Source organism: Enoplosus armatus, chromosome 3, assembly GCF_043641665.1.
Source record: "Enoplosus armatus isolate fEnoArm2 chromosome 3, fEnoArm2.hap1, whole genome shotgun sequence".
In the NCBI taxonomy this organism is placed as follows: domain Eukaryota; kingdom Metazoa; phylum Chordata; class Actinopteri; order Centrarchiformes; family Enoplosidae; genus Enoplosus; species Enoplosus armatus.
In genome coordinates, this window is record NC_092182.1 from 1,231,608 (window position 1) to 1,254,366 (window position 22,759).

At 45.6% G+C, this 22,759-nt stretch overlaps 1 protein-coding gene across 2 annotated transcripts; it reads right to left on the minus strand.

Annotated features, from left to right (window-relative positions):
* On the minus strand, positions 1-21,769 carry iqsec1b (IQ motif and Sec7 domain ArfGEF 1b). Of its 2 annotated transcripts, XM_070901982.1 has the most exons (14): positions 21,659-21,769; positions 15,735-16,014; positions 10,574-11,835; positions 9,851-10,012; positions 8,288-8,410; positions 7,145-7,311; positions 6,537-6,676; positions 5,796-5,825; positions 5,482-5,607; positions 5,284-5,383; positions 4,668-4,829; positions 4,344-4,520; positions 2,947-2,996; positions 1-679 (listed from the first exon to the last, which is right to left on the minus strand). In XM_070901982.1, the coding sequence occupies exons 1-14, from the start codon at positions 21,721-21,723 to the stop codon at positions 149-151; spliced, it is 3,375 nt and encodes a 1,124-aa protein (XP_070758083.1). In that variant the 5' UTR covers positions 21,724-21,769; the 3' UTR covers positions 1-148. The 2 variants fall into 2 exon arrangements, with proteins under 2 accessions (XP_070758083.1, XP_070758084.1); XM_070901983.1 differs by lacking the exon at positions 2,947-2,996 and having other exon boundaries at positions 571-679.
* Between the last annotated feature and the right edge of the window lie 990 nt (positions 21,770-22,759).

The window sequence follows — 22,759 nt, forward strand, 5'->3', positions numbered from 1 at the left end:
CAAAAACAATGCTGAAGGAGGCACGGGATCTGGTCTGGTCTGGCTCCACGTCCCCAAGACCTAAGGATGCACGGTGCGACTGACTCCGAGCTTCAGAGTGAGATCAGAGTTCAGCCAGAGAGCGCCCCCCCTTTCTCCCCCCCGTGCATCAGACCACCGTACTGATGCCGCTGTGCTTGGGCTTGGTGCTGCTTGGGGCCTGGGAGGGTGCTGGCGGTGGGCCATGGTGGTGGGGGCCGTGAGTGGGGTGGGAGGAGTGTGCCGCGTGGCTCCCGTGGCCGTGCTGTGCGTGAGGCGGGTAGGGCGCCTGCTGGCCGTGAGAAGGGGCCGGGTGGTACTGGTGCGGAGGGTGCTGCAAGTGGGCCGGCGGGTGGTAGTGGTGGTGGTGGTGGTAAGGCGGCGGGTTCTGGGTCATGTGGCAGAACTGGGCGTGGTGCGAGTGCATGGAGGCGGGCGCGTCCGGCTCCGCCCGGGCCGTGTGGTGCAGGTTGGCGGGGTGAGGGGTGTGGGAGATGAGGGTGGGGTGCAGGGTGGGGCTGGGGGACTTCACCCGCCTGGTGCCAAACAAAGATCCAAGCAGTGAAGAGGAGTTGGGCAGGGACTGGCCGCTGTGCCGGGACGGGCAGTCTCGGCTGGAGGGGGGTCTCCGCCGCATGTGAGGACTGCTAATGATGGACCCCTGCAAAGAGAGAGGACGGTCAGATCACAACAGAGACGTGGTCTGCTCTCGCTGTCTGGGGGGGGGGGGGAGAAACAGCAAGAAGGTGAAGGTATACTTGCTGCGGATTCAAATTTTTCATCTTTCGAAGGACTACAGGCATAAGAATTAACATACCCCCCCCCCGCTGGTCTTGGCGTCTGCGGTGTGCACACAGGCTCGTCAAATTCTTCACACAGCAGCATCAACTGCGTGGCCGGCTACAGCTGATCTAAAATCTCACACGATTGCTCGTGTTGGAAAAGCTTCTCCGTTTCCTTTTCCGGTTCGCTGCCCGTGGTTGTCTACACATGCTAACATCTCACGGTCGACTCTCTCCAAACGGGTTGCGGGCACACAAACCGCCGCTAAGTCTTTAGACTCTCTCTGACTGCTGATGCTGCTGTGAGTTCCTGTCACTATTCTATCTGGTTTCCAAGGTTACAGTAACCTCTTTAATTTTCATGTGCCCCGGACTTTGGAGCCTTTCTGGCACAATCTGAAGCCGCAGCCTGTATACAGTGCGCATTAGCATTCAGTGCCGTTTTCAACTGTCAGGTTCAGGTTCACTGTAAGTGCACTGCGTGAGTTTTTTTTATAAGGCCACAGTGACACAAGATAAACACAGAACAAAGGTTTATGTCAAAGAAATGAAGCAGATCTTATAGAGCCATGCACAACATGCAAACTACTCACGAATGACTTGAGATATGATGTGTTTTCATCAACTGCTACTGAATATGTTGGATCAGAGCAGCCTGACCCCTTTTGCAGTGATTTGTTCATGAACCTCTGAAGGATTTACAATTCTGTCGGACTGCTCTGACAGAAGGACACATGTTTTTAGGTTTTTTTTAAATGACCACAATGACCGAGAAGATGCGAGTAAATCTGTTTCAAATTCATGTAACTCTTCATAGCAGTCTGTGAACGTCTGGTAGTGCCAGCGTCCCGAGGGTGGAACGGTGGGTGCTTAAAGGTTTAAACGAGAAAAGTCAAAAGTGAGGGCTAAGGTTATTCACCTTTGCACTCTGTGTGGGGGGCTGTTGGTAGAACCAGCGAGTCTCATTTCACGTAATGAATACTGGTAAATAAAACCAGAAGCAGGATGAATCGGGGGCCCTGTTATTAACGTCTTCATGCCGAACATGGATGTCGTCCACTCACTAGTCCGCCTTTACAGCCTCGCTGTGTTTACACTCTATATCTATCTGTCTATGTATCTATATCTATCTATATTCTCTTAAAAGTGAAGCTTAGCGGTGGTGACGTTGAAGTAACGTGACCGTGGCGTAGTTCCTTTATAGCCTAACGTTAGCTTTTTACTTCTGGCGATTCCATTTACGCTTCAAAACTCATGAAAGTGGTGTTCATGAGTGAAGATTATCTCGCCGAACAAAACGTGTGAGTATCATAAACTTTTGTTTTGCCAAAGAGCTTATTTTCTGCAATAAACCAAAATCCTGTGGAACAATCCCATTGGCTTTTAGTCGAGGGAACCAGGGCGACGCGAACTTACAGGCCTACAAAACTACATCATCCCTGCAGCTCTCTATGACAGCCTTATCCTTAAAGGTCCATGTTCTGGCAACAGCTCCGGATTCAAACTAGCACCGAAGAACTGAATAATTTGGGCTTGTGTCAAATCATCAACACTATCTGCATACAAATGGCCGTGATCATGTGGATTGTGAGAGTATACCTTAGTAGTTTAACATCTGTGCCTTCTTTGATAAAAAAAAAAAAAACAGGAAAGGTGGAGGAACTTTCTTGCCAAGGTCAGGGGTCAATGGAAGGAAGCGGTGCGAGTCGGTCACTTCAAACTGTGTGAACATGCAGTAACTGGAACTGACAAAGCAGTCAGGTTCACTTCACGTGAACAAAAAAAAAAAGGGACAAAATTCAGGGAATGGATAAAAAAAAAAAAAAAAATCTAACCCACTACACAAGAGAGGATGACTCAAAGGTGAGAGTCTAACGTCAGAGCAGCTCTAATGTGAGTCAGGAGCATTAGTAGTCGTGTCATGCTTGCGTACATCAAGGGTTAACATGTGTCAGCCACGGCGGATCATTCCCGTTCAGCCCAATGCATGCACAGTGACCAAGGTGCTCACGAGACAAAAAACAGAAGAAAAAAAAAAACAACCTCAAACTACAACGAAACAACAAAAAAAAAACAGAGACTTGTGTGTTCAGAGCGAACAACATAAAGTCAGAGGACAGCTGAGCGGCAGTTGTGTCCTACTTACTTCCATATTGCTGTCTAGTGATCCTGCACTGCTGCGTCTCCCACGCTTGCCTGCCCAGAACATGTAACATGACAGATTAGACACGCCTGTTTAACACCTGAAGGTGCACATATCTCTTCTGTCTAGTACGAAGGGGGGCTACTAATACCCTAAGGTGACAAAAATGGCACATGACTAGATAGCGGCAGACTGTTGGGAGGTGGAGGGTGGCGAATAAGGACTAAAGGAAAGGAGGAAGCAAGTCACCGCTAAAACTCCACAACAAGGTTGGCCTCTGGGATAGCTGAGGCCTGAAGAGCTCTTTACACGTCTACACAGAAACTTGAGGCCCAACTGGCAGGAGACCTTCCCGCCAGGAAAAGGCTTGCAGTCTGGCTGCATTAAAGGGGCATTTCACATCTATTAAGACTCACAAGAAAAATACTAAAAAAAAAAGAGGGGTCAAAATCAAAGCAGCAGAGGCTGAGATATCCTGAACTGTGGGCCAGAGTCATGATCCAAAACCACTGGATCCTACATTTCCCGTAATGCAGCCAATAATATTATTAGACCCTCCCCCGAGGCTTTGTGTACCACTATGACATCCTCAGGGTTATTTTCTTAGATTTGACGAAGCTCCTCCAGAGCCACAGAAGAAATGAAGCCGCTCTCACAGGCTGAGTGGCAGCCCCCCATCTGTAAAGTCAGTAGAGTTCCCCTTTAAGGGTTAGAGGAAGCTGTATATTAATATTAGTCACTTTTACGTGAACCAAAATGAACCCTGGAATCCTAATTCTAACTGAGTGACGCGCAAGCAGCTCCTAGAGGAAGTACAGGCGTCCAAAATCCAGTGTTGGTCGGTCTCTATAAAGACTGCCACTGAAGTGTGTTGTGTCTCGCTCGAAACAGCTTAACTCATTCTTTGATGTCGCTTTACTAGTCTGAACGCCGTATTGAGGTCACTGGGTGTTTGCGCGGAGCCGCTCTGCAGTGTGGCGGCGGCTCTCTACACCCTGCCTGAATCAACCGCACAACATTAATTCCTCTTACCGCTAAGACGCTCAAATTGATCGCAGTGACCTACATAGCGCTGCCGGTGACGCGGGATTATTAGTTGATAGCCTCTAGTGAATTACACCTGGGCCCGTTAGCAAACACACCCATCTCTATCTCCTTGCTGCACTGGCTTCATGGCTCAGAGGGTGTGCTCACTGAGAGACTCTGCCTTGGCGGGTCCGTTGCAGCGGCTACACCTCTACGGGAACAGGAACTCAAGCTTCTTCCAAGTTTCCAAATCAATTAACATCCAAAAGGAGTGAATAGCACCATGCCAGCATCCTACTCGGGTACACTAATTTGCCTAGCGGAAGGGATGAGACATGAGAGAGTATGTTACCACGGCAACCCCGCGATTTTACCTGCATCTGAGAGGTCACGCAAGGAGCTGCTGAGGGCGCTCCTCTTCAAACCTTCTCCAATGGCGTAGCTGTCGTCGAGGCTTGCTCGGCTCAGGTTGCCGTTGCCCGTTTCCTTCTTTAACCCCGAACTCTGGGACATGCTGGGCCTCACCACCCCCTTCTGTTTTTCTAGCTCAGCTGTGCAGGGGACACATAATGCAGCGTTAACGGGAGTCCAGGCTTCTCTCTTTTGTAACTTCATATTTGAATTTAGCACAGTCTGGTTAAAGGAGGGATAGTTGTCGCACGCTGATGCGTAGAGAAAAACATGAAACTTTTGCTCACACTCTATCCGGTACTTCTCCATCTCTTGGACTTCAGCAATCGACTCTCGCAAATCGTCGGTGAACTTTTTGCGGTCCTGAGGATTGGGTGCGTTGAAATTGATGAGGACTTTGATGTCAGCTCCAGGAATGGCGGAGGTTAGACGGACTCCATTGGGATAATCTAAAGAGTGACAAAATCAACACTTTAACCCATGGCCACACGGACTAGACAGATCTCTACAGCAATTAGAGTTGCTACCATTAAGGTGTCAGTATGCTTCAAATGGAATGCTTGCTGGATCTCAGAACACTGCTGAACACGATTGGCCAGGTGTGCCAAAATGATAACTAAGACAGGGTTTAGACTTCTCCCCGAGCTCTCTTTTTCCATCCCTCACACGACTACTTCTGACACTCTGTGTTTGTATAAACGAGAGCGGCACCTTGAGGAGAGACTGTCCACAATTTATCTATCATGTATCCTCCCCCTCGCTATGACGGCAGGGTTTTGGAGTGTGGCCATTCGGAACAGCCAGAAACACCTTTTGCCTCTTTTGTTCTCGTTCAGACTTGTCTGTTCGAAGCATACTCACGCCTTTAGAAAGAGCTTCCAAAAAAGTCTCCACAGCACTTACACTGGTTCTCAAAGAGCAGCACTTGCATGCCATAAAGTGAGAAGGACTGCCGAAAGCTGTACGTCACAGAGTTCTTCTTCTTTTGGAAAATTTTAGTAACCTATGAAAAAAAGCAAAACATATACTGTGGTTTAGACTCTTTCTCTTGGAATGCCCAGGTGTGTTCTCAAAGCGGTGGAAGGATAATGTCTGCCGTACCACTAGCAGGTCGTTAAAGAGGAAGATCTCCCTTTGGTGCAGGCCCAACTTCTGTGGTTTGTTGGGGTCGGGCACTTCGAAAAGTCTGCAGTAACAGACCAGTCTCCGGTGGGGCAGGGATAGTACCTGCACACACAATACAGCATCAGTTCTGAGTTGGTCTCCTGTTGCCTCGGGCTTTCAAGGTACTGACTGGCAAAATATAACTTTATACCTTCCACAATGTTTACACCTGTTCCATAAAGCCTTTGGCCATTTTACAAATATCTACAGTCAACCCTTAGATGTAGGTGACAGAAATAAGTAATACTTACACAGCCCAGACCGTGGTGTAACGAGCCAATCTATATGAGAGATACATACAAGAGTCATTTTACAGGGATCAGCGAGCACACACAGGAACTTTTAAATGAGAGAAAGGACATTCCACGTAATGTTCAACAAAAAATATGGGCCACATTCAAAACACGGGAAAACTAGTTTTATGGATCGCAGAGCAAGCATCTATGCGTCCCTCGCAATCTGTCTTTTAATATGTTTTGTTTTCAGTTCGTGTCAACCTTTACAATCATCAACCTTTATCATCGTCAAGGTCCCTTGAACTTCTGCTGATATGTGTCACTAAAGTAAGTAAGTTAGTTTGATGAAAAGGGCATCAATGGACCGGAGGGAAGGGTGGGGTTTCAAGTAAACGCCTTCACGATCTTTGGGTGTGAGGGTGTTTATCTCATTTATTATTACAGGGCTTGTCAGACTGTACTTTTCTTGGCCGGCAAAAGACATATTACGGTCATTCAGCATGAAGGTCTCCAGCCCTGAAGAATTGATGTGTCACACAGCGGAGAAAGTAGGTTCAGGTAAAGAATGCTCTTTCATTTCTGTTCGTTTTCAGAGGATGTCGGCCATGAATAAGCCGGTGCTCTCTGTGACAGCTCAGAGGTACATTGGGTAATTTGGTCCCGCATGCTCCTGCTAGATTCAGACCTTGAATGGAGGGCAAGATAGAAGTGGTCACACTTTACGTACAGCAGCCCCAAGGGCAAACTCAAACTCACCGGCTTCTTTCCAACAATGAGCTTTTCCACTTTCTGAACCTGGGACACATGGTCTTCATTAGTCTTGAGCTCTCGCTTGCGAATACGCTCATATATCCCTACCAGCATCTCTCTGGGGATGTCCTCCCCATCATCCACTCCTGTCAGAGGATGAGAGAGAGAGAGAGAAAAAAAGAGAAGGATTAATGATTAATTCACAGATTTACGAAAGCTGATGAACCCCTGAATTTACTTGCATACTGCTGCGCTGCACATATTTCTCACAGTACAGACAGAAATGTCCTTCAGAGCTGAGCTCCACTCAGTACTGTACTTTAATTACTGACACTCCAATAGGCAGAGAAACTAGTTAGCCATGCCACAAAGCCCCCGCTAATACCCCCACAATCTGTTGAGAGCAACTAAAAAGTGCCTCAACAGCAGAGACTTCTTGGCCATGACTTACAAAAAAATAAATAAATACCTCATTGACAGAGCCATTAATCAAGGCAAAATGCATGCATAAAACTCAATTTGAAGTGAATAATGCTGCACAGTGGGGTCTGAAGATAATGTCGTTTTTTTGTGACAGTAAGCTGGACATGGTGCGGGAAAGGGGAACAAAGTACCTCGAAGGTTCTTAACAAAGTCCTCCAGTTTCATCTTCCTCTCAGGCTTGACGTTGGGGCTGTACATGTCTGTGTTGAGGAGGATGATGGCGAAGGCCAGGATGAAGATGGTGTCGGGGTTCCTGAACTGCCGCACCACGCCAGGGTTGCAGATGCAGTAGCGTTGGCTGCGAGGTGGATATCAGACACGGAAACCTTAAAGTCAAGCTGAACTGAACTGAGTTTATTTTTGCTATGAAATCAATGTGTATGTCCTCGGTGTTTGTTTTGACTTGTGTACTTATTTGGTCAAAATTGTAAGTATCAGTGTGAAGACTTTCCTTCAAGGCCAAATAAATCAGAACCCTTCCCTTTTAGTGTTCCCTGTTAGTTCCACTTACGGGCAGGAATATCAGTACTGATATTGATATTGAGCTCTCCACTATCTGTGCCGTAGTCATATACAGATAATTATGCGTCATAGCCTCCAGTCAAGAAACAATAAGCCAGGACCACTGAAGACCATACGGCCTGCAGCCATCAGACAGACCGTTTTAACAGCTTTCTGAGTCACCGCAAAGTGAGTTCACGATCATATCTGGACCGGGCTGCAGGCGAGAGCCAGATGATCAGTTATTGCTATCGTCCCAAATGTAACAGTGAGCGCTGAGCAAGGACATCTCGGCCTCAGTAAACACAGTGTTTACTGAGGCCGAGATGTCCTTGATCGAAGCCAATTCTCCGTGAGCACGAGAGCACAGAAAATAAATGACGGGAAAAACAACATCAACTTTTTCAACTAATATAACTGGCTAATTTTCTGCAATGACCTGGTCGAACAAGTCTGGATTATAAATGGCTTTGCGCTGCTGCGCTGATGCTCTTATGCCTGAGAGTGTTGAGGGAACTTTGAACACACTTTTTGGTGGTAATGGTTTTCAAAGCTAGCTTGTGCCATCAATTATTCATACTGTGTATGTTGTTTTGTGGTGGTAAATACTGACATGGCAATGAACACGGTAATGATCACCCCGCCACGTAATCCTCAGTAGGTCTTAGTTGATGAAAAGACCTTTTTTTGATATTCACCATGGAGTCTAAGCTGGTTTGAAAGACGAAAGCCTGTGGTGCGTTGTGTCCCCAGCTTTTAGAGGAGTTTCTTACCTGTAGGCCTCTATCAGCCGCTCAACCTTCTGTGCTTCTCCCTGCACTCTGATGTGTGCCTGGAATTTCCTGAGCGCTTCGTCCAGCTCCATACTTGAGAAGTCCATTTCGTCCACCACACAGCTGGTGAACACACACAAAGACATTTTCTAAAACGCTTCAGTAAATGTTCTCAATCTGTACAAGACTCTTTCTTTCTTTCTTACTTTCTTTCTTCCATTTTCCTTTCCTTCCTTCTTTGAAAAAACGAAAATTCTTAGAATTTCTACAATATGTTCAACCCACCAGTGAGAGTACGTTTTACTGCTAACTGATTTACTTTTGCTTAAAGCAGCACTAATCACTTTTTGGCCACCTGGGGGAGGAATTCCACAACAAGCTCGACATCACACTCACATTTGAGATATGATCACCTTGTTACGGTCTCACGAGTTAGCAAACCCAACCAGTAGACAGAAAGCAACATCAGCATTCATTTGGAATTGTGTCCGTCAACTCGTGAGAAAAGCGTCTTGCTCTTTAGTTGCTGAATGCTCCATTATTTTAATCAGCTGGTCGCTAACTTTGTCTGTCTGCGGTTTTGTGTTTGACAAGTAGTGTACAGTGGGTTTTTCAGAGCTTTTTTAGCCAAAAACAGCTGCCTGCTGCTGGTAATGAGTGCAGTGAGACTGAACCAAAACAGCGACAGTAAGTTGCGTGGCTGTAAAAACCAAAACCGATGAACCTGAAAGATGCTAAAAAGCTGAGGATAACTGCAGAGCTGGGCGATAATTCTTCGTGGGTTCGTCACGATAAGTGACCCCTTTTAAATTACACCTAGTTATTTGCCCACTGTTCATTTGAAAATATTGATAAGTGCAGCTTTAATGGAGGACTTTCACGCGTAATGGAGTATCTTTTCCGCTGTGGTATTGACACTTCTACTTAAATAAAGGACCTGAGGGCTTTTTTTTCCACTGCTGAAGTGAGGATTGTGACTCGGCTCTCCCGAGCCCTGATACCTTGATACTTTGCATGTCAGGATTTATAGACGTTTTCTCAAGGAGCCCTTTAGATATGTCTGTCAAACTGACACTGTCAGACCTTTCTTGGCCTTATCCTCCGCTGAATCTCAATGGGCTCGGATGGAGCTGCTGTGCTTCAAGTGTGTTTCAGATAAGTCTGTCCAGTCTAAAGCATAAAGTAGTCGTGCAATTCGAATGATGCAAAGAATTACTACTTGAAAAGGCGAGATCTTTACGACTTCCCTTCCCTATCAAAAGGACTGAAGAATATAAATGGGGTACGTCTGAGCATCACGGCAATTTCCTGAGTGGATTCCGTTTCTGTTTATTTCCTGGATGTAACTTGTGTCATTATGTAGTACTCAGATAGTCCAAAGATGTTTGAATGGTAGATTGCAAACGTGCAACCCTTTTTGCTGAATGATGATTTATGTTCCTGAAAGGCAGATAAAATTCAGTGGTTTTGGAGAATCTTGATAATCAGGGTTGAGACAAAATGATCCATCTGCACATACAAATGCATCAAAGATTACACAGACATTACTTGCTGCAAACTCACTCAAGGACATCCCGGTTGAACTGTTTCTGCCTGTTACCCAGGAACTCGCCAATCATCTGCCTACTCAAGCCTTTCCTCTGGAGCAGGAAGTGGGCCACACCCACTGGAGTGTCTGGAACAAAGTTTCGCTCTATCAGATACTGGATGCCTTTTTCTGGTTTCCTAGAGAAACAGGAGAGGGTAGAGAGAGAGAGAGAGAGGGACAGACAGACAAAAAGGGAAGGAGTGAGGACACAATCCAAATCTATGATTATCCCACTGCACTTCTGCCCCTGGCCAAATGTGTGTCGGATGAGGGACAGGATTTAAGGAGGCAGGGAGGGAGGTGGTGCGACGGGATGAGGGCTGAGAGTGGGGAGGATGGAGCTACTTTTCTCTGCGGTGTTGATTATAAATGATTAAAATGAACTTAATGACCGGCTCTGAAAGAAACCAAATCCACAATAATCTATGATTAATGGAATCATAAAGGCTCAGATGAATCGCTTTGCATGAAGTGGAGCAGAATGACCCCAGACTTGTTTGCACCTGAAGTAGAACAGACAGATAGTTGTGTTTCAAGCAACATCACTGCATATTTATCGTACATCGTACAAGAAATTCATGTTGGGATTTTCAACAAAAAACATTCTCTAAATCATAAGTAATGAATCTAATCACTCATAGGGTATGTAAAATCTGATTGTGTCTGGCTCTGTGTGTTAATGGATCTCGTATACATACTTGTTGAAGAGGTTTAGACCAATGCGGTAGTGCCTTTTGCGGATGATGTCATTGCTGAATGCAGGGGAGTCCCAGCTGTTGCGAGTCTCTTTGTGGTACGTCTGCTTGCTGAGGGTCTGCTCCCTCAGGCTGTCCCTGGACGAGGACTCAGAGCTGCAGTTGATGGTGTCATTGGAGTTGGATGTGCTGTTGATGCTGTCATTGTCGCCATCGGAGAAATCGGACTCGGACTTGCTCTGCCGGTTTGCGGTGCCATTGATGGCCAGATGGGCCTCCAGTTGTCGTGGCCGATGGCGGGTGGCGTCCTCTTCTCTGGAAGGCCCTCTGGGTGGCAGGCTGTGGCTGATGTGTTTGGGGCTGCTCTGCTGGTTACTGAGGCTCCGGTCGTAGGCATTCTGTCTCTTCAAAGAGCTGCGGTCAGAACGGTCACTCAGCTCCACCGAGCTGTCGCTCGGAGGCTCAATGGTCAGTAAGGGTAGGTGGTCTACCCGCAAGCGTTGCTCTTGGCATTCCAGAGATGGTGTACTGCGGCAGCTGGTGTCCGTGTCCCCTTTGTCATCCTTATGAGCCAGTGACCAGTAGTCCTGGGAAGAATTGAGGGAACGCTGACGCAAGTCCGATTCTGTGCTGGAGGGCCGGTCTACAGATTGAGACAGGGGTAGCGGCGGTGACAGTTCCTCTTCATCGATGTAAAGGGTGACATCGCTGTAAGACGCTGTCATCTCGTCCAGTTTGCGGTGTTCTGAAGCACTGTGGGAGGGTTTCACCTGGCAGCTGACCTCCCTGTCCATATCCTGGTGGCCTCTCCCGGGCTCCGACTGGTTGTCGTCACCATGCAGACTGCGACAGTTTAAAGCATCATCTATGGACTCAGCTAGAGATTTGACCTGCCTGGAGAAGGCATCTTCTAGTTCTGTGATAGCGTCTGTAAAGTCGCTCTGTGTTGAGGGGGTCTTGGCCTGCATGCCCATCTCCCCCCCATGCTCTGACTGCACCAGTGCGCCAATTTTGGTGCCGTCATCTGTTAGCGAGACCTGCTTTCCCTCGAAGTAGGAGCTGTGGACTTTTTCAGGTCCTTCGAAGGAAAACTGCATTCTCATATTGGATAGGACGATTCGTCTGGACATACGGTTTTCAGACATAGAACTTCTAAGACGCTCAAAGTTCTTGTTCATCTGGTATTGGCGGAAGGCTGTCTGGATGGTGCGGGCTGCATGCCGGGTTATGAAACGCCCACCATATTTACGCTCTAGCATCTCCACCTACAGGAAGAGAAGTTAGTGTCATAAATGCGTCTGAGAAACAATCTGGGAACAGACTAAATAGTCCCTTAGCTGCGGTCTTATGGCCATCCAACCTCACAAATGTTCTCTGTAATGGGACAACTGGTGATCTCAGGTGAAAACAGGGATGATGAACTCATACAGTATTCTGAAATGTATGGTATTTTGGATTTTATGTTATCTGTGTATGTTTATCTATATCAAACGCTCACACTCTACAGGCTTCAAAGGTGGCTGTAAAAACTGTAAAAAAGCACGAGAAAGTTTCCTCAGAAATAAATAATTCAGTTTTAAAGAATAAAGTTTGACAAAACAATCAATACTTAGATTAGATTTTCCAGAACTTTCAACCTCCATCTCACAGGCTTCATCAGCGCATAGAGTTTACTAAGTGGTGATGAAGATGGCTCAGTTAGTTCATCGCGTGACCTTTGTATGGAACTAAGTCATACTTCGATTGTGTGATGACGACTGAACCGGATAAGGAAAAAAGCTAGTTATCCACTTCTCTGCTTCCGTCCATATTCTCATTATATTCCAAGCAATCATAGTTTCACCAGGGTACGACTAAATATATGCTACTTCTGGCTGAGCTTCGGAGCTTCGGAGAGGGTGATCACTGCTGTGAATCCAACCTTCCCACAGCCATTTGTCGTGTGAAGTAGTAAACTACAAACTTAGCCTGTCAAAGGTGAGTGCTTGTGACGCAAAAGATTAAAATGGATCTAAAATAACTCTCCGTTTAGAAGATTTACTGTGGAACAAAAGCTGTTTTCACCTGGCTACAACAGTAAGACTATTACCTTGGGAACATGTATTAGAATGAGGAATGGTACTGCTGTCTTATTTGCTTTTCATGGCTTAAAAGACTCAAGAAGAGTGGTGGTGACATTTTAAAATGGCTGGAATTTAGGGTTAATTAGACACAAATAGACCCCCAGGGAGGATGGATAATGTTAAATTGTGATGGGAACCTAGTTTGACCGATAACTGGTAATGGCCCAAATAATGATGAGGAATTGCCCTTGGAAGTACCACAAACAAAATTTACAGGAAAAATAGGATTTTAATTGGGGACTGCAGTGCTGTAGGGCATACAAAATGACCACAAAGAGACCCCAAATTAAGATGTAGTAAAGACCTACTGGAAAAGATGTACTAAAATATAAATGGATTAATAGTGGGTGCTGCGGTGTTTAAATATCTTTCATTAAATTGCCACATTTGAAAGGAATCAGTCAGGTGTATATTACGTGTACATTAAACTGAAAAGACTGAAAAATAGAGCATCACACCGAAGTGATGTAACTATAATTAGGACGACGTCCTCTCAGCCCTGCGCCTTTTACACTCGGACCCAGTTTTCCACCTATGGACTCATGTAGTAGAATGACGCTAATCATGAGCAGCTTCATCCTGACAACATAACATAACAACCTTCTGATAATGTAATGTCTACAAATAAGGTGAAGACCTAACAAATATGCCAGACTATTAACTTTGTTCGATGTCATATATTTCTAACAAGTAATTCAGAAGGGCATTTTGTTACAGTTTGACCAGCTATGACATTATCCAATTGCTAGCCTGCTGCATTGTGGCCTTGCACTGGGTTAGTCTGCGTGGGTCCACTGGGTTCATACATGGGTCCCATTGCATTGCCGTGGGTCTCAGATCTGCGTGTCAATACGTGTAATACCCGAATGGTTCTAAGCGGAGGTGGGGCACCTGGGCGTCTGGGTCTGTTTTGGTTGAACACATTTTGGATCAAGTCTAATTTTCCTCCGGTGTATTTTGGATTTGTTCCAGCTGTGCATGGGTCCTTTCCCAAAAACCTCTGCCTGTACTTTGCGGCTCCTGCATAAAACAAATCTATAATTGGGCAAGAAAAAGCAAGGTACATTAAAAAAAAAGGGTGTAGCTGTAGGTCAGCACCATAACACTGATAAAACTCCACTTGGGGTCTGATTTGTCTCTGTCTCGGATAACTTCGCAACACGTTTGTTGAAAGCTAGCGAGGCTGTGGGACAACCGCTCCAGTGCTTAGTGAAGCAACTGATTTTGTTACCACAAACATTTGAGCGCTAGATTCGAGAGAGATGTGCACTCAAACAAAAGAGGAAACTCAAACCAAGACATCAAAACACTGAAGGCCATCTCACTTCTGAGGAAACAGGAAACACGATGAATATTTTAAGCACGCTCGGACTCTTTAAGGTTTGAGATCAGAGTGACCTCACATGCTCGGTGCGTCATCTGCAGCGTGGTGGATTTTTGTCCTGATATTTTTTGATGCGCTGTGTCCAAATTCTATTGAGCAGTCGTTGTTTGCAGTCTGTCTGATAGATTTGCCAGGACACGCTGACATCCTACTACTCGTCTGCCTGTCCTTGTGGTAAATGTCTCAGGACGTGTTTGTTCCATACATGCATTAGGTTTGAGTTGAAGATGTTTGGCACCATTTTACTGAAGCACATGACACTGTGGGTAAGATGTGGATCAAACTATTATTATGTAAACTGTCCTATGTATTGTGATCTCTTGGTTTGGGTAGCTCCCCTATCTGTGCATGTCAAGTAATATGGTAGGAAACAATACGTTGTGTGCTGTTTTGACTCCTTGCCTAACCCTATTTACACACCCAAGCAGACACAAAGCATTTATTAAGAGTCATGTTTCTGGCGACCTGACAAATCTAAGTCCGCTTCACTATTCTCTTAGCTCTAATTATGGCCCCACCAACCCCTCTCTTTAGCTGCTAAATGCTCCACTATGTTAACCAACTACTGAGCCAGCTGCTACCTTTGTTGGTCTGCCGTTTGGTAGTGTACGGCGGATTTATCAGAGCTCTTCTGCTGAGCACAGCCGTCTGCTGCTGCTGGAGGCTGATGAGAGGGCTGAGACTGAACCAAAACAGGAAGGTTGTGGGCTGGAAAGCCAAAACAATAAGCTAAAAGACGCTAAAAAAAAATGCCCTGTGTTAAGAGAAACCGTTGGGTGATAATTCTCTGAGGGTTTGTCACTACAAGCCACACATTTCATACTACACACCAGTGGCGTGTGGTCCATTAAGGGCGTTGGGGCGCTGCCCCTCCTGCAATTCCAGTTGTGAAATACATACAGTGCTTAACAAATTTATTAGACCCCCACCCAGTGTGCCCTAAATGAACAGTATTGCTGATGACCAAAATATTTGATGTCTCTGTAATGGTTAATCCACCAGTATGTGCAAGCCAAGCTCTTTAATCAAAATGACATCTTTAATGCTAAAATATAATTATTGTTGTTATCCATGAATTCTCAAATTCACGGTTTTACAAAAAAGCAGAAAAAAATAGTAAAACACATTATTATTTTTTGATTGAGATGCCAGATTACAGTTATTTACTTGCATTCCTGAACAGAAACATTTGTTTTAGTGGTTGCAAGAATGCAAGCTGTTATCAGGGCCAAAGGAGGTCGTACAGAATATTAAGATGTTTCGTTAATATAAGTGAATAAGGACTATTTAGTTGTTCCAGTTTGTTATTTGCCTAATAAATAACAATACAATTTTTAGTTTGAAACCAGTTTTTGACATATATATTATATATTTGACAAAATATTTGTGTTTTCTCATTTTTAGAAAACTCTCAGCATAGCTTTTTTTACGTGACAGTATGGCCAAGATTTAGTAGCCCCACCACCAAATATTAGCAAGTAAAGGTATAATGTTTAGTTTTTTGTTATGTATGTATAATGCATGGAATCATTTTCATCTCGCAAACATTTTCTATATCATGATATATATATATAGTTAATATATATTATATATTAATATTGTAATACTGTTTCAAACAATTGTTTGCAGGTCCCTGTCTCTGTGTACCCCCGCTCACCTGCTTGTCCTGCAGGTCTGATGAGAGCTCATAGCTCTCTGACAGCGAGCGGGAGCGCTTGATAGCCTCCTCCTCTGCCTGCTTGCGGAGGATGGACTGGGAGTGCTGGAGCTTTGGTCGGCGAGGCCGCTGGTGGCCGGGCAGGAAGATGTGTCCGTAGAGCTGGCTGTCCAGGTGGTCGGGGCCGAGCCCGCCGCTATGGGTCACTGGGACGCAACTGTAGCCGCTGATGGGGTCCACAGAGGCGCCCACCTCGCTGCCTGGAGCATCACCTTCCACACTGCAACACACAGAAGAGCACTGGGTTAGTTTGATGAGTCATTACCTGGGGGCACGCACTGCTGTGTGTTTCAGCAAGAGGCACGTGACAGAAGTGAACTTTGATACCGCTGGCAGGGTACAAATATGAGTGAGAGAATTTATAGCAGCAGTTTGAGTGCGGCCTGCCATCTTCACACACTGCCGTCATTATACCTCAAGTCATCCGAAGCAGCTATAAGACTGTACCACCGCGTCTTGATTAGGAGATGAAATGAAACGCATATGAATAAATTATGAATACCGACGAAAGCAGGCTGCATAAAGCACAACAAACACTGAAATCGTGACGACATTATTATCAGCAGCTCAATCTCTCAGTGAAAACAAGGCATCACATCGCCAAGAGTGATTAAAGCATGCGAAGCAGCAGCTTTAATATTGAGATAAATACGGATCATCACATGACAGCTGACTGTGCCACGCCAGACTGCAGCCGCTGAATGTCACTTCCTCCACAACTCTTAGAGGGCTAAAGTGCACTGTGCTTTGGTGCTTGGACACAGCTAAACAACAGCCCGTCTCCAGAGACAGAAAGCGTGATTTTGAAGAGAGAGAGAGAGAGAGAGAGAAGATTACGCTTTTCCTTATTTTCTGTCATATATATAATGTTACAATGTTAGATATTCATACTACATGTTGCCAAAGTTGCCAAATAATGAGGTAAACGTATGTAAAAAGAATCCCTGTGAGCCAAAAGCTCCGGCTTCAGACTGCTCTGAACGCTCCGTTTCGTTTTTTTCAACCGCCGTGTCTATCTGATGTCAGACAGGCCCGGATGTCCTTATTTGGTATCTCTGCTATGGTATGTTTATGTTTATGTCAACATTTTTTTTTTAGTAACGTTAGGTTTACGGTTTGTTTCAGACAGAGGGTGAACTGAGGGGGCTGCGTGAAGGGCCAGGAGGAGATAAATCAGGACTTTTTTTGAACCGTGAATCATGCAAAGCTGCTCTAGTGGAGTCACAAAATGAAAATATAGAGCTGGAAATGAGCTTTTGCTTGCTTGTACAGAGGCAGTATATACATTGGCAGTATATATATAGGCAGTATGCCAATTTCAGAAGACTAAATGCACATTATACACGGACATCTTAATGAAATGCGTTTAGAAGCCAGCTCAGCAAAGAGGGATTGCTGACGCGAGAACGGGGAAGGCATCGAAATATGTCCTAAACCAAAGTGGATACACATCCTAGTGATGTCTGGGAATCACATAATGAACTGCTCAGAACACTTCGTACCCAAATCACCTGGTGTTACACATGCAGCTCTGCAGATGAGATGAGAATCACAGCAGTCACAGTTCGTCTGATACGTTGCTCGCTTAAAAGAGTACTCCAGTGACTTATTACAGCACTTCCTTAAAGTCCTTAAGGTCACTTCCAGCAGATGCTCAGATGTCGCGACCTTTAGTCTCTAGTATGGGTCAAGATCCAAAACTGTTTACACTTCCCGAAATACAACTTGATAGCGTCTCTTCGTTGTATGTCTTTCAAACACCCTGCCGACAGTCTGCCTTCTGTTGAAAATGTGTCCTTTGTGCTGCAGTCTACTATACTAGCACGAGAAAAGAACTTCGAGAACCTAGAGGTGGACACCAAACCTTACCTGGCAGGTGATTTGTATGGTGAGCGTGAGCAAAGCACAGTGTACTGCCTTCATCGGTTAGCTGCACACAGCAGTAGCTTACAGAGCCACTGTCAGAAAGCAGAAAGCGATGAAGGAATGTTACACGGTATAGGCCTATAGTTGCCTGTGTACCATGTGACCTTGCATCAACAGCACAGTCAATCAGGCCGAGGGAGAAAAATGTCTCCAATTCATCAAACAAAGCCAGGAGTGAGTTGACACCGTTTCTGTGGTTATGGCCCAGGCTTTAAAAAAAAAACAAAAAAAAAACGACTAAAGCTGATTTTCTCGAGCTTCACCTTGCCGGTTACGACGCGTGTTGAAAATGTGAGCTTTCCTACCTTAAAGCAACATCAAAATCCATCCGATCATTCGTTTTATTTGGCATCTTGTTTATTAGCTGATAGATGAAGCGGAAAGGGCTCAGAACAAGGACATCCATAACCTTGTCAAACGCCTCAGTCTCTGCGGGAGAATGTTTTCGAGGTTAGATCACGAAGGTTAAGATAAATACCTTTAATAGGAAAGAGATTTCATGTCCAGAAGGGGCTCGGAGCAGTGAGCACATAACACATGCGAGGTGAAATGAGTAGTAATAAAATGATGAAACTGAATACCAGAGGGTGGCATTCAAACATGCCTGCATTCAGTCCATATCATTCATGTCCAGTTGATTTCCTGTGAGCAAGAGGGCCGCGGAAGTGGCATGACGGTATCGCAAAACTTCTTTAAGGAACAGTTCAACGTTTTGTTTTGTGTACAAATTAAACAGAGGAAATACAACGTTTTAATGGGCGAACTTTAGAGGTTAAGCTAGTCGAGCTGTTCCAGTCCTCATGTTAAGACTTTTCTGAATTGGGAGTGTGGACTTTTCCTAGTAACAGTCGACGCTGACTTCTTCTCAACCACGACTGCGGCCTTTTCCGAACCTTAATCGAGCCGCTTTTGTTGCCTCAGAGTAGCATTACCTTAGCCACAGCAGCGTGCAGGTCAGAAAACTGTCAACTGAAGTATCATTTCTAACGCATTTGCAAGGCCATGCGAAACAACCCATCTTGTCCTTTTTTGGACTTGCTGCCTTTCGGCCAAAGTCACAGTGAGGCTGAGGGTCCTCCTTCATGGGATAACTCATTAGAGAAAATGTCCTCTCTCTCGGAGCTGGACACTCATTGCTCATTATAAAACCCCTCTCCGCGTCTTGATTCTAATCCCCATGCATCCTCGACGCATTTTTTAATCCTAAAAGGAGCAAATCTAACCAGACAGAGAGAGTCCTTTAATTAGACTGAAGGGTGGGCTGCAATAAGTCTGCTCCAGCAGAGGATGTCTAATTGGAAATATCCATTTGTTTAGATGGAAGAGAGGCATGCTTGAAAGGGACTCAGGCTGAAAGCATGATAGCACTCAGGGCATGTTTATGTGTTGGGTTAGCTGGTTTTGTTGCATTAGAGTTACTGAACAAGATGTTCTGCTCTCAGTGACACATTAAAGAACCGTGCCATGTGTTTAAGAAGCTCAAAAACAAAGACAAACGGACCAAAACAGGGATGGGTGATTGAGGACAACCATTGCTTGCAAAATCTAAAAGACACCTTAAATTTCAATGCGTGTGAACCCACTCTTTTACCCGCGGCGCAGTTTGAGTCACCCCAGCAGTCAAAGCGTTACTGATCCTATTCCCTTAGACTGGGAGAGGGAGATGACTAACCCTGTCGACTAACTGAGAGACTCCTACAGTCTGTGCCAAGCGTTCATCCAGCCTCATTAAAATGAATATCCCATTATAAAGCAGAGGCAAACTGGATAAAGAGTGCAGAGGAGGAGGAGGGGGAGGAGGAGGAACGAGAGTCCAAAGTTCTTAAAATATGTCAAGACATAGGGAGCCACATTCTGAACAAACTGAGTCATCCTCACATGGACAGAAGCTGGGTTTGCCCTCTACTGATGTAATGAAACATCCTCATAATGTTGGAAGAAAACAACTTACTGTACTACGATAGACTTCCATTGAAGTTTACGGGCTGTGGTCAGAAAATGAGCATGATTTTACCTCTGGGTCTTTTCAGAGATCGGTCCTCCATCAACATACATCTTTTAATCTCACTTACAGATCAAGGCTTTCTTTCTCCAAGAAATCCCACGTTTCCAATGTAGCTTCAGTGTTTCAGGAATTCATGGCAGTGGCATGCGATTTAATTGAGACAAAAATGGCTAATAACTAATTTCCTACTCTCTGAAATATCTTGCAGGACTTTTAGGATTCTGTAGATCGAGTCATGCTCAGTGTCTCCCTCACTCCCTCAACACCCCTCCTCTATGCCTTCTTAAGCTTGACATATATATATATATATATATATATAGTTGCATGTTGAGGGAAGCCTACGCATGTAGTCACCGGAGTTCTGCACTTCCTCCAAAATGTAACTCAACTACCTTGAGGAATGGAGTAGGTCATTTGTGATTGGCTGTTTTGTCTACAGTCCACTCGCCAATAGGGATGTTGCAGGGGTGACGTATTTTTGTAGGCAAACCCTGAAGTTAGCATCGCTAAAGGCGCCGTAAAGGCGGACTAGTGAGTAGATGACTTTCCGTGTTCGGCATGAAGACGTTTAATGTCCGCGACGACCTCTGCAGCCTCATTTAGCCGCTTGTTAGCAACCGCCTTTTTAAAGACTAGCATCTAACCAAACTCATTCCTGCAGCACTCTGTAGGATTACTGGTCACCAGGTGAAGTATGGAAGCACTGGGAAACAGATTACAAGAGACAGATTTTAAAAAAAAATATAGTATGGGTCAAGCTCCTAAAACCCTGCATCATACGCTTGCCTTAAAAGCAACTGGACAGCGTCTTTTGTCAGACCCTCCCTGTCTGGTAAACGTCCACTTCATTCAAACTCCACAACCATGACTCTCCTTTCAAGGAAACGATTGCAGTCTCCCATCCCGAGCCGGGATTTAATTGACTGATGTCGCTTGAGTCATTTCTCTGGCTCCTCCAGAGCCACAGAAGACATTATTCACAAGCTACACGGCGCTCCCTGTGACCGCGACTGCTGTTTAACTTTCAATTTCATGCAGTCACCTCTGCCTGTCGTTTTTTTTTTGAGGCTATATCAACAGACGCTTTTACGAGGATTGCACCGACATAAAAGACGCGCGCCTCACCTTCCCTCTTGCGTTAGATTACAGTATTCAATTCAAAACCCCCACAAAAGGGCCGCAGAATCCCACGGCAGCGCATAAATTGCCGGCTGATAGAATTTTAATGATGTATTGGTGGTGGAAGGCGGTGCGATGGATCCAGCGGAGGAGGCAGGTGACGTGAGGACAGCTCTGGTGCCAACACCTCCTCTGGAGACGCCCTCTTTGTGCCGTTTAGGGGCTTCTTCAAGTGGAGCCTCTTCCCGCTGTGTCACTCCGCGGTGATGAATTCATTACTCCGACCTGCCACTCACTCACACGCGGCCTGCCTTTTCTGTCTTTTCTTTGTTTGGCTGTGTATTCACGCTGGCTGTCTTTTTTCACGAGTTAAATATGAAGAACAGTAAAATATGACTCAGCTGCATTCACTTGCTTGGCACGCAGCATGAAAATCAACTACTGGCTCGTCAATGAAGCGCAGAACCTTTGCTGCATCACAAATGAAGCACACTTTATTTACCCAAAATGCGCTCCTTGTGAATTTCAGCAGCAGCACCGCTCTGGCACAGAAATCCACCGCATTAAAGGCAATCATTCAATAGAGAGCAACAGCAATTTTGTCGGACATTAATAAAAGCTTTCCAAATTGATCTCATTTAAGTCTGGCAGCAGTCCCTGAATAAAGGAGGGACCATTAGTGAAATTTACAACCTGCATCACGAGACAAACTCGGAGCCAAATCAAAAAGTGAGTATATGTTAAGCCACTGTTAAAAGAGTTAAAAGACTTCTGCACACAGCACCAGCACGAACACACTCAAAGTTGGGCTTACCGGCTGTCTGATTCCAGCTCCAGTAAAGACTCAGTCCTGTCAGAGGCACAATGAAGACACCACATGTTGAGTCCCTACGCCAGACCCATCCCCACCAAGCTCTCTGCTACACCATCCCCGGGCTAAATGCAGCTTTGCACTCCCTCTCGGACACCTCTCTAGCTCTTGGCCTTCCTTCGGAGTCTCACGAGGAGGGGCGTTCGCAGGAAGAGGGAGGGAATTCCTCCTGAGGAAACTGGGTCGTGTGGCAGCGGGAGCACTAGTGCCCCACAGATGGGGAGGGTCTCTAAACAGGAAGGGGCAACAAGAAAGAAGTAAAAATGGAAGAGAGATCTGGGTGGCAAGGATGAAGCCTGGGGAAACCCCTGGATGTACCATTTTGGCTGCTGTGACTGGAGGCACAGCTGCAGGAATGTGAGCTCTACCTCGGTAGAGTGCTCAGACGTCAACCTTCCAGCCTCATATGGGAGACACATTCAGAGTCTGACCATCGCGTCTTTACAACTGCTGATCAAAGGCCCAAAATGAGACGACCCCTATCACTACCATGGTCTTCTAAGAGACAACGCCGAACAAGCAACAGCCGCTCGGCCAGTCGACCCCTACAGCTCTCCTTTAAACAAACAACCAAGTTAATAGGGAATGTTTGACTCACGTCCCCTCCCATCTCCGTGCCGATGTTTAGGGTGATTTCCCCCCTCCACTCCTATTCCCCTGCCTCGGCCCAAAAAGTGAGCTGTGAGGAGCCTATCCGTTTCTGTATAATGATCTCATTACCCAAACAACCGGCGTATATCAAGTGGACTAAAGATGTTATCGGAGCACTGAGATAACACAGCTAACAGCTTTGTTTTTTGGTAGAGATCCGCCATGAGTGTAAGGCCCTCAAAATGTCTGATTCTCCACTGGAACCTCTGGTGAAGCATATACATCTGCCCTCGAGGAAAAAAAAAACCCCATCTTACTGACTCTATATAATGTGGAAAATAATCCTAATTACAGTATAAAATAAGCGAGAGCGAAGAGGGAGTTGGTGCAGGATGCCTCTCTTATGGGCCATTACAGAGCCTAATAAAAAGGAGCAAAATGTCTCCCATATGA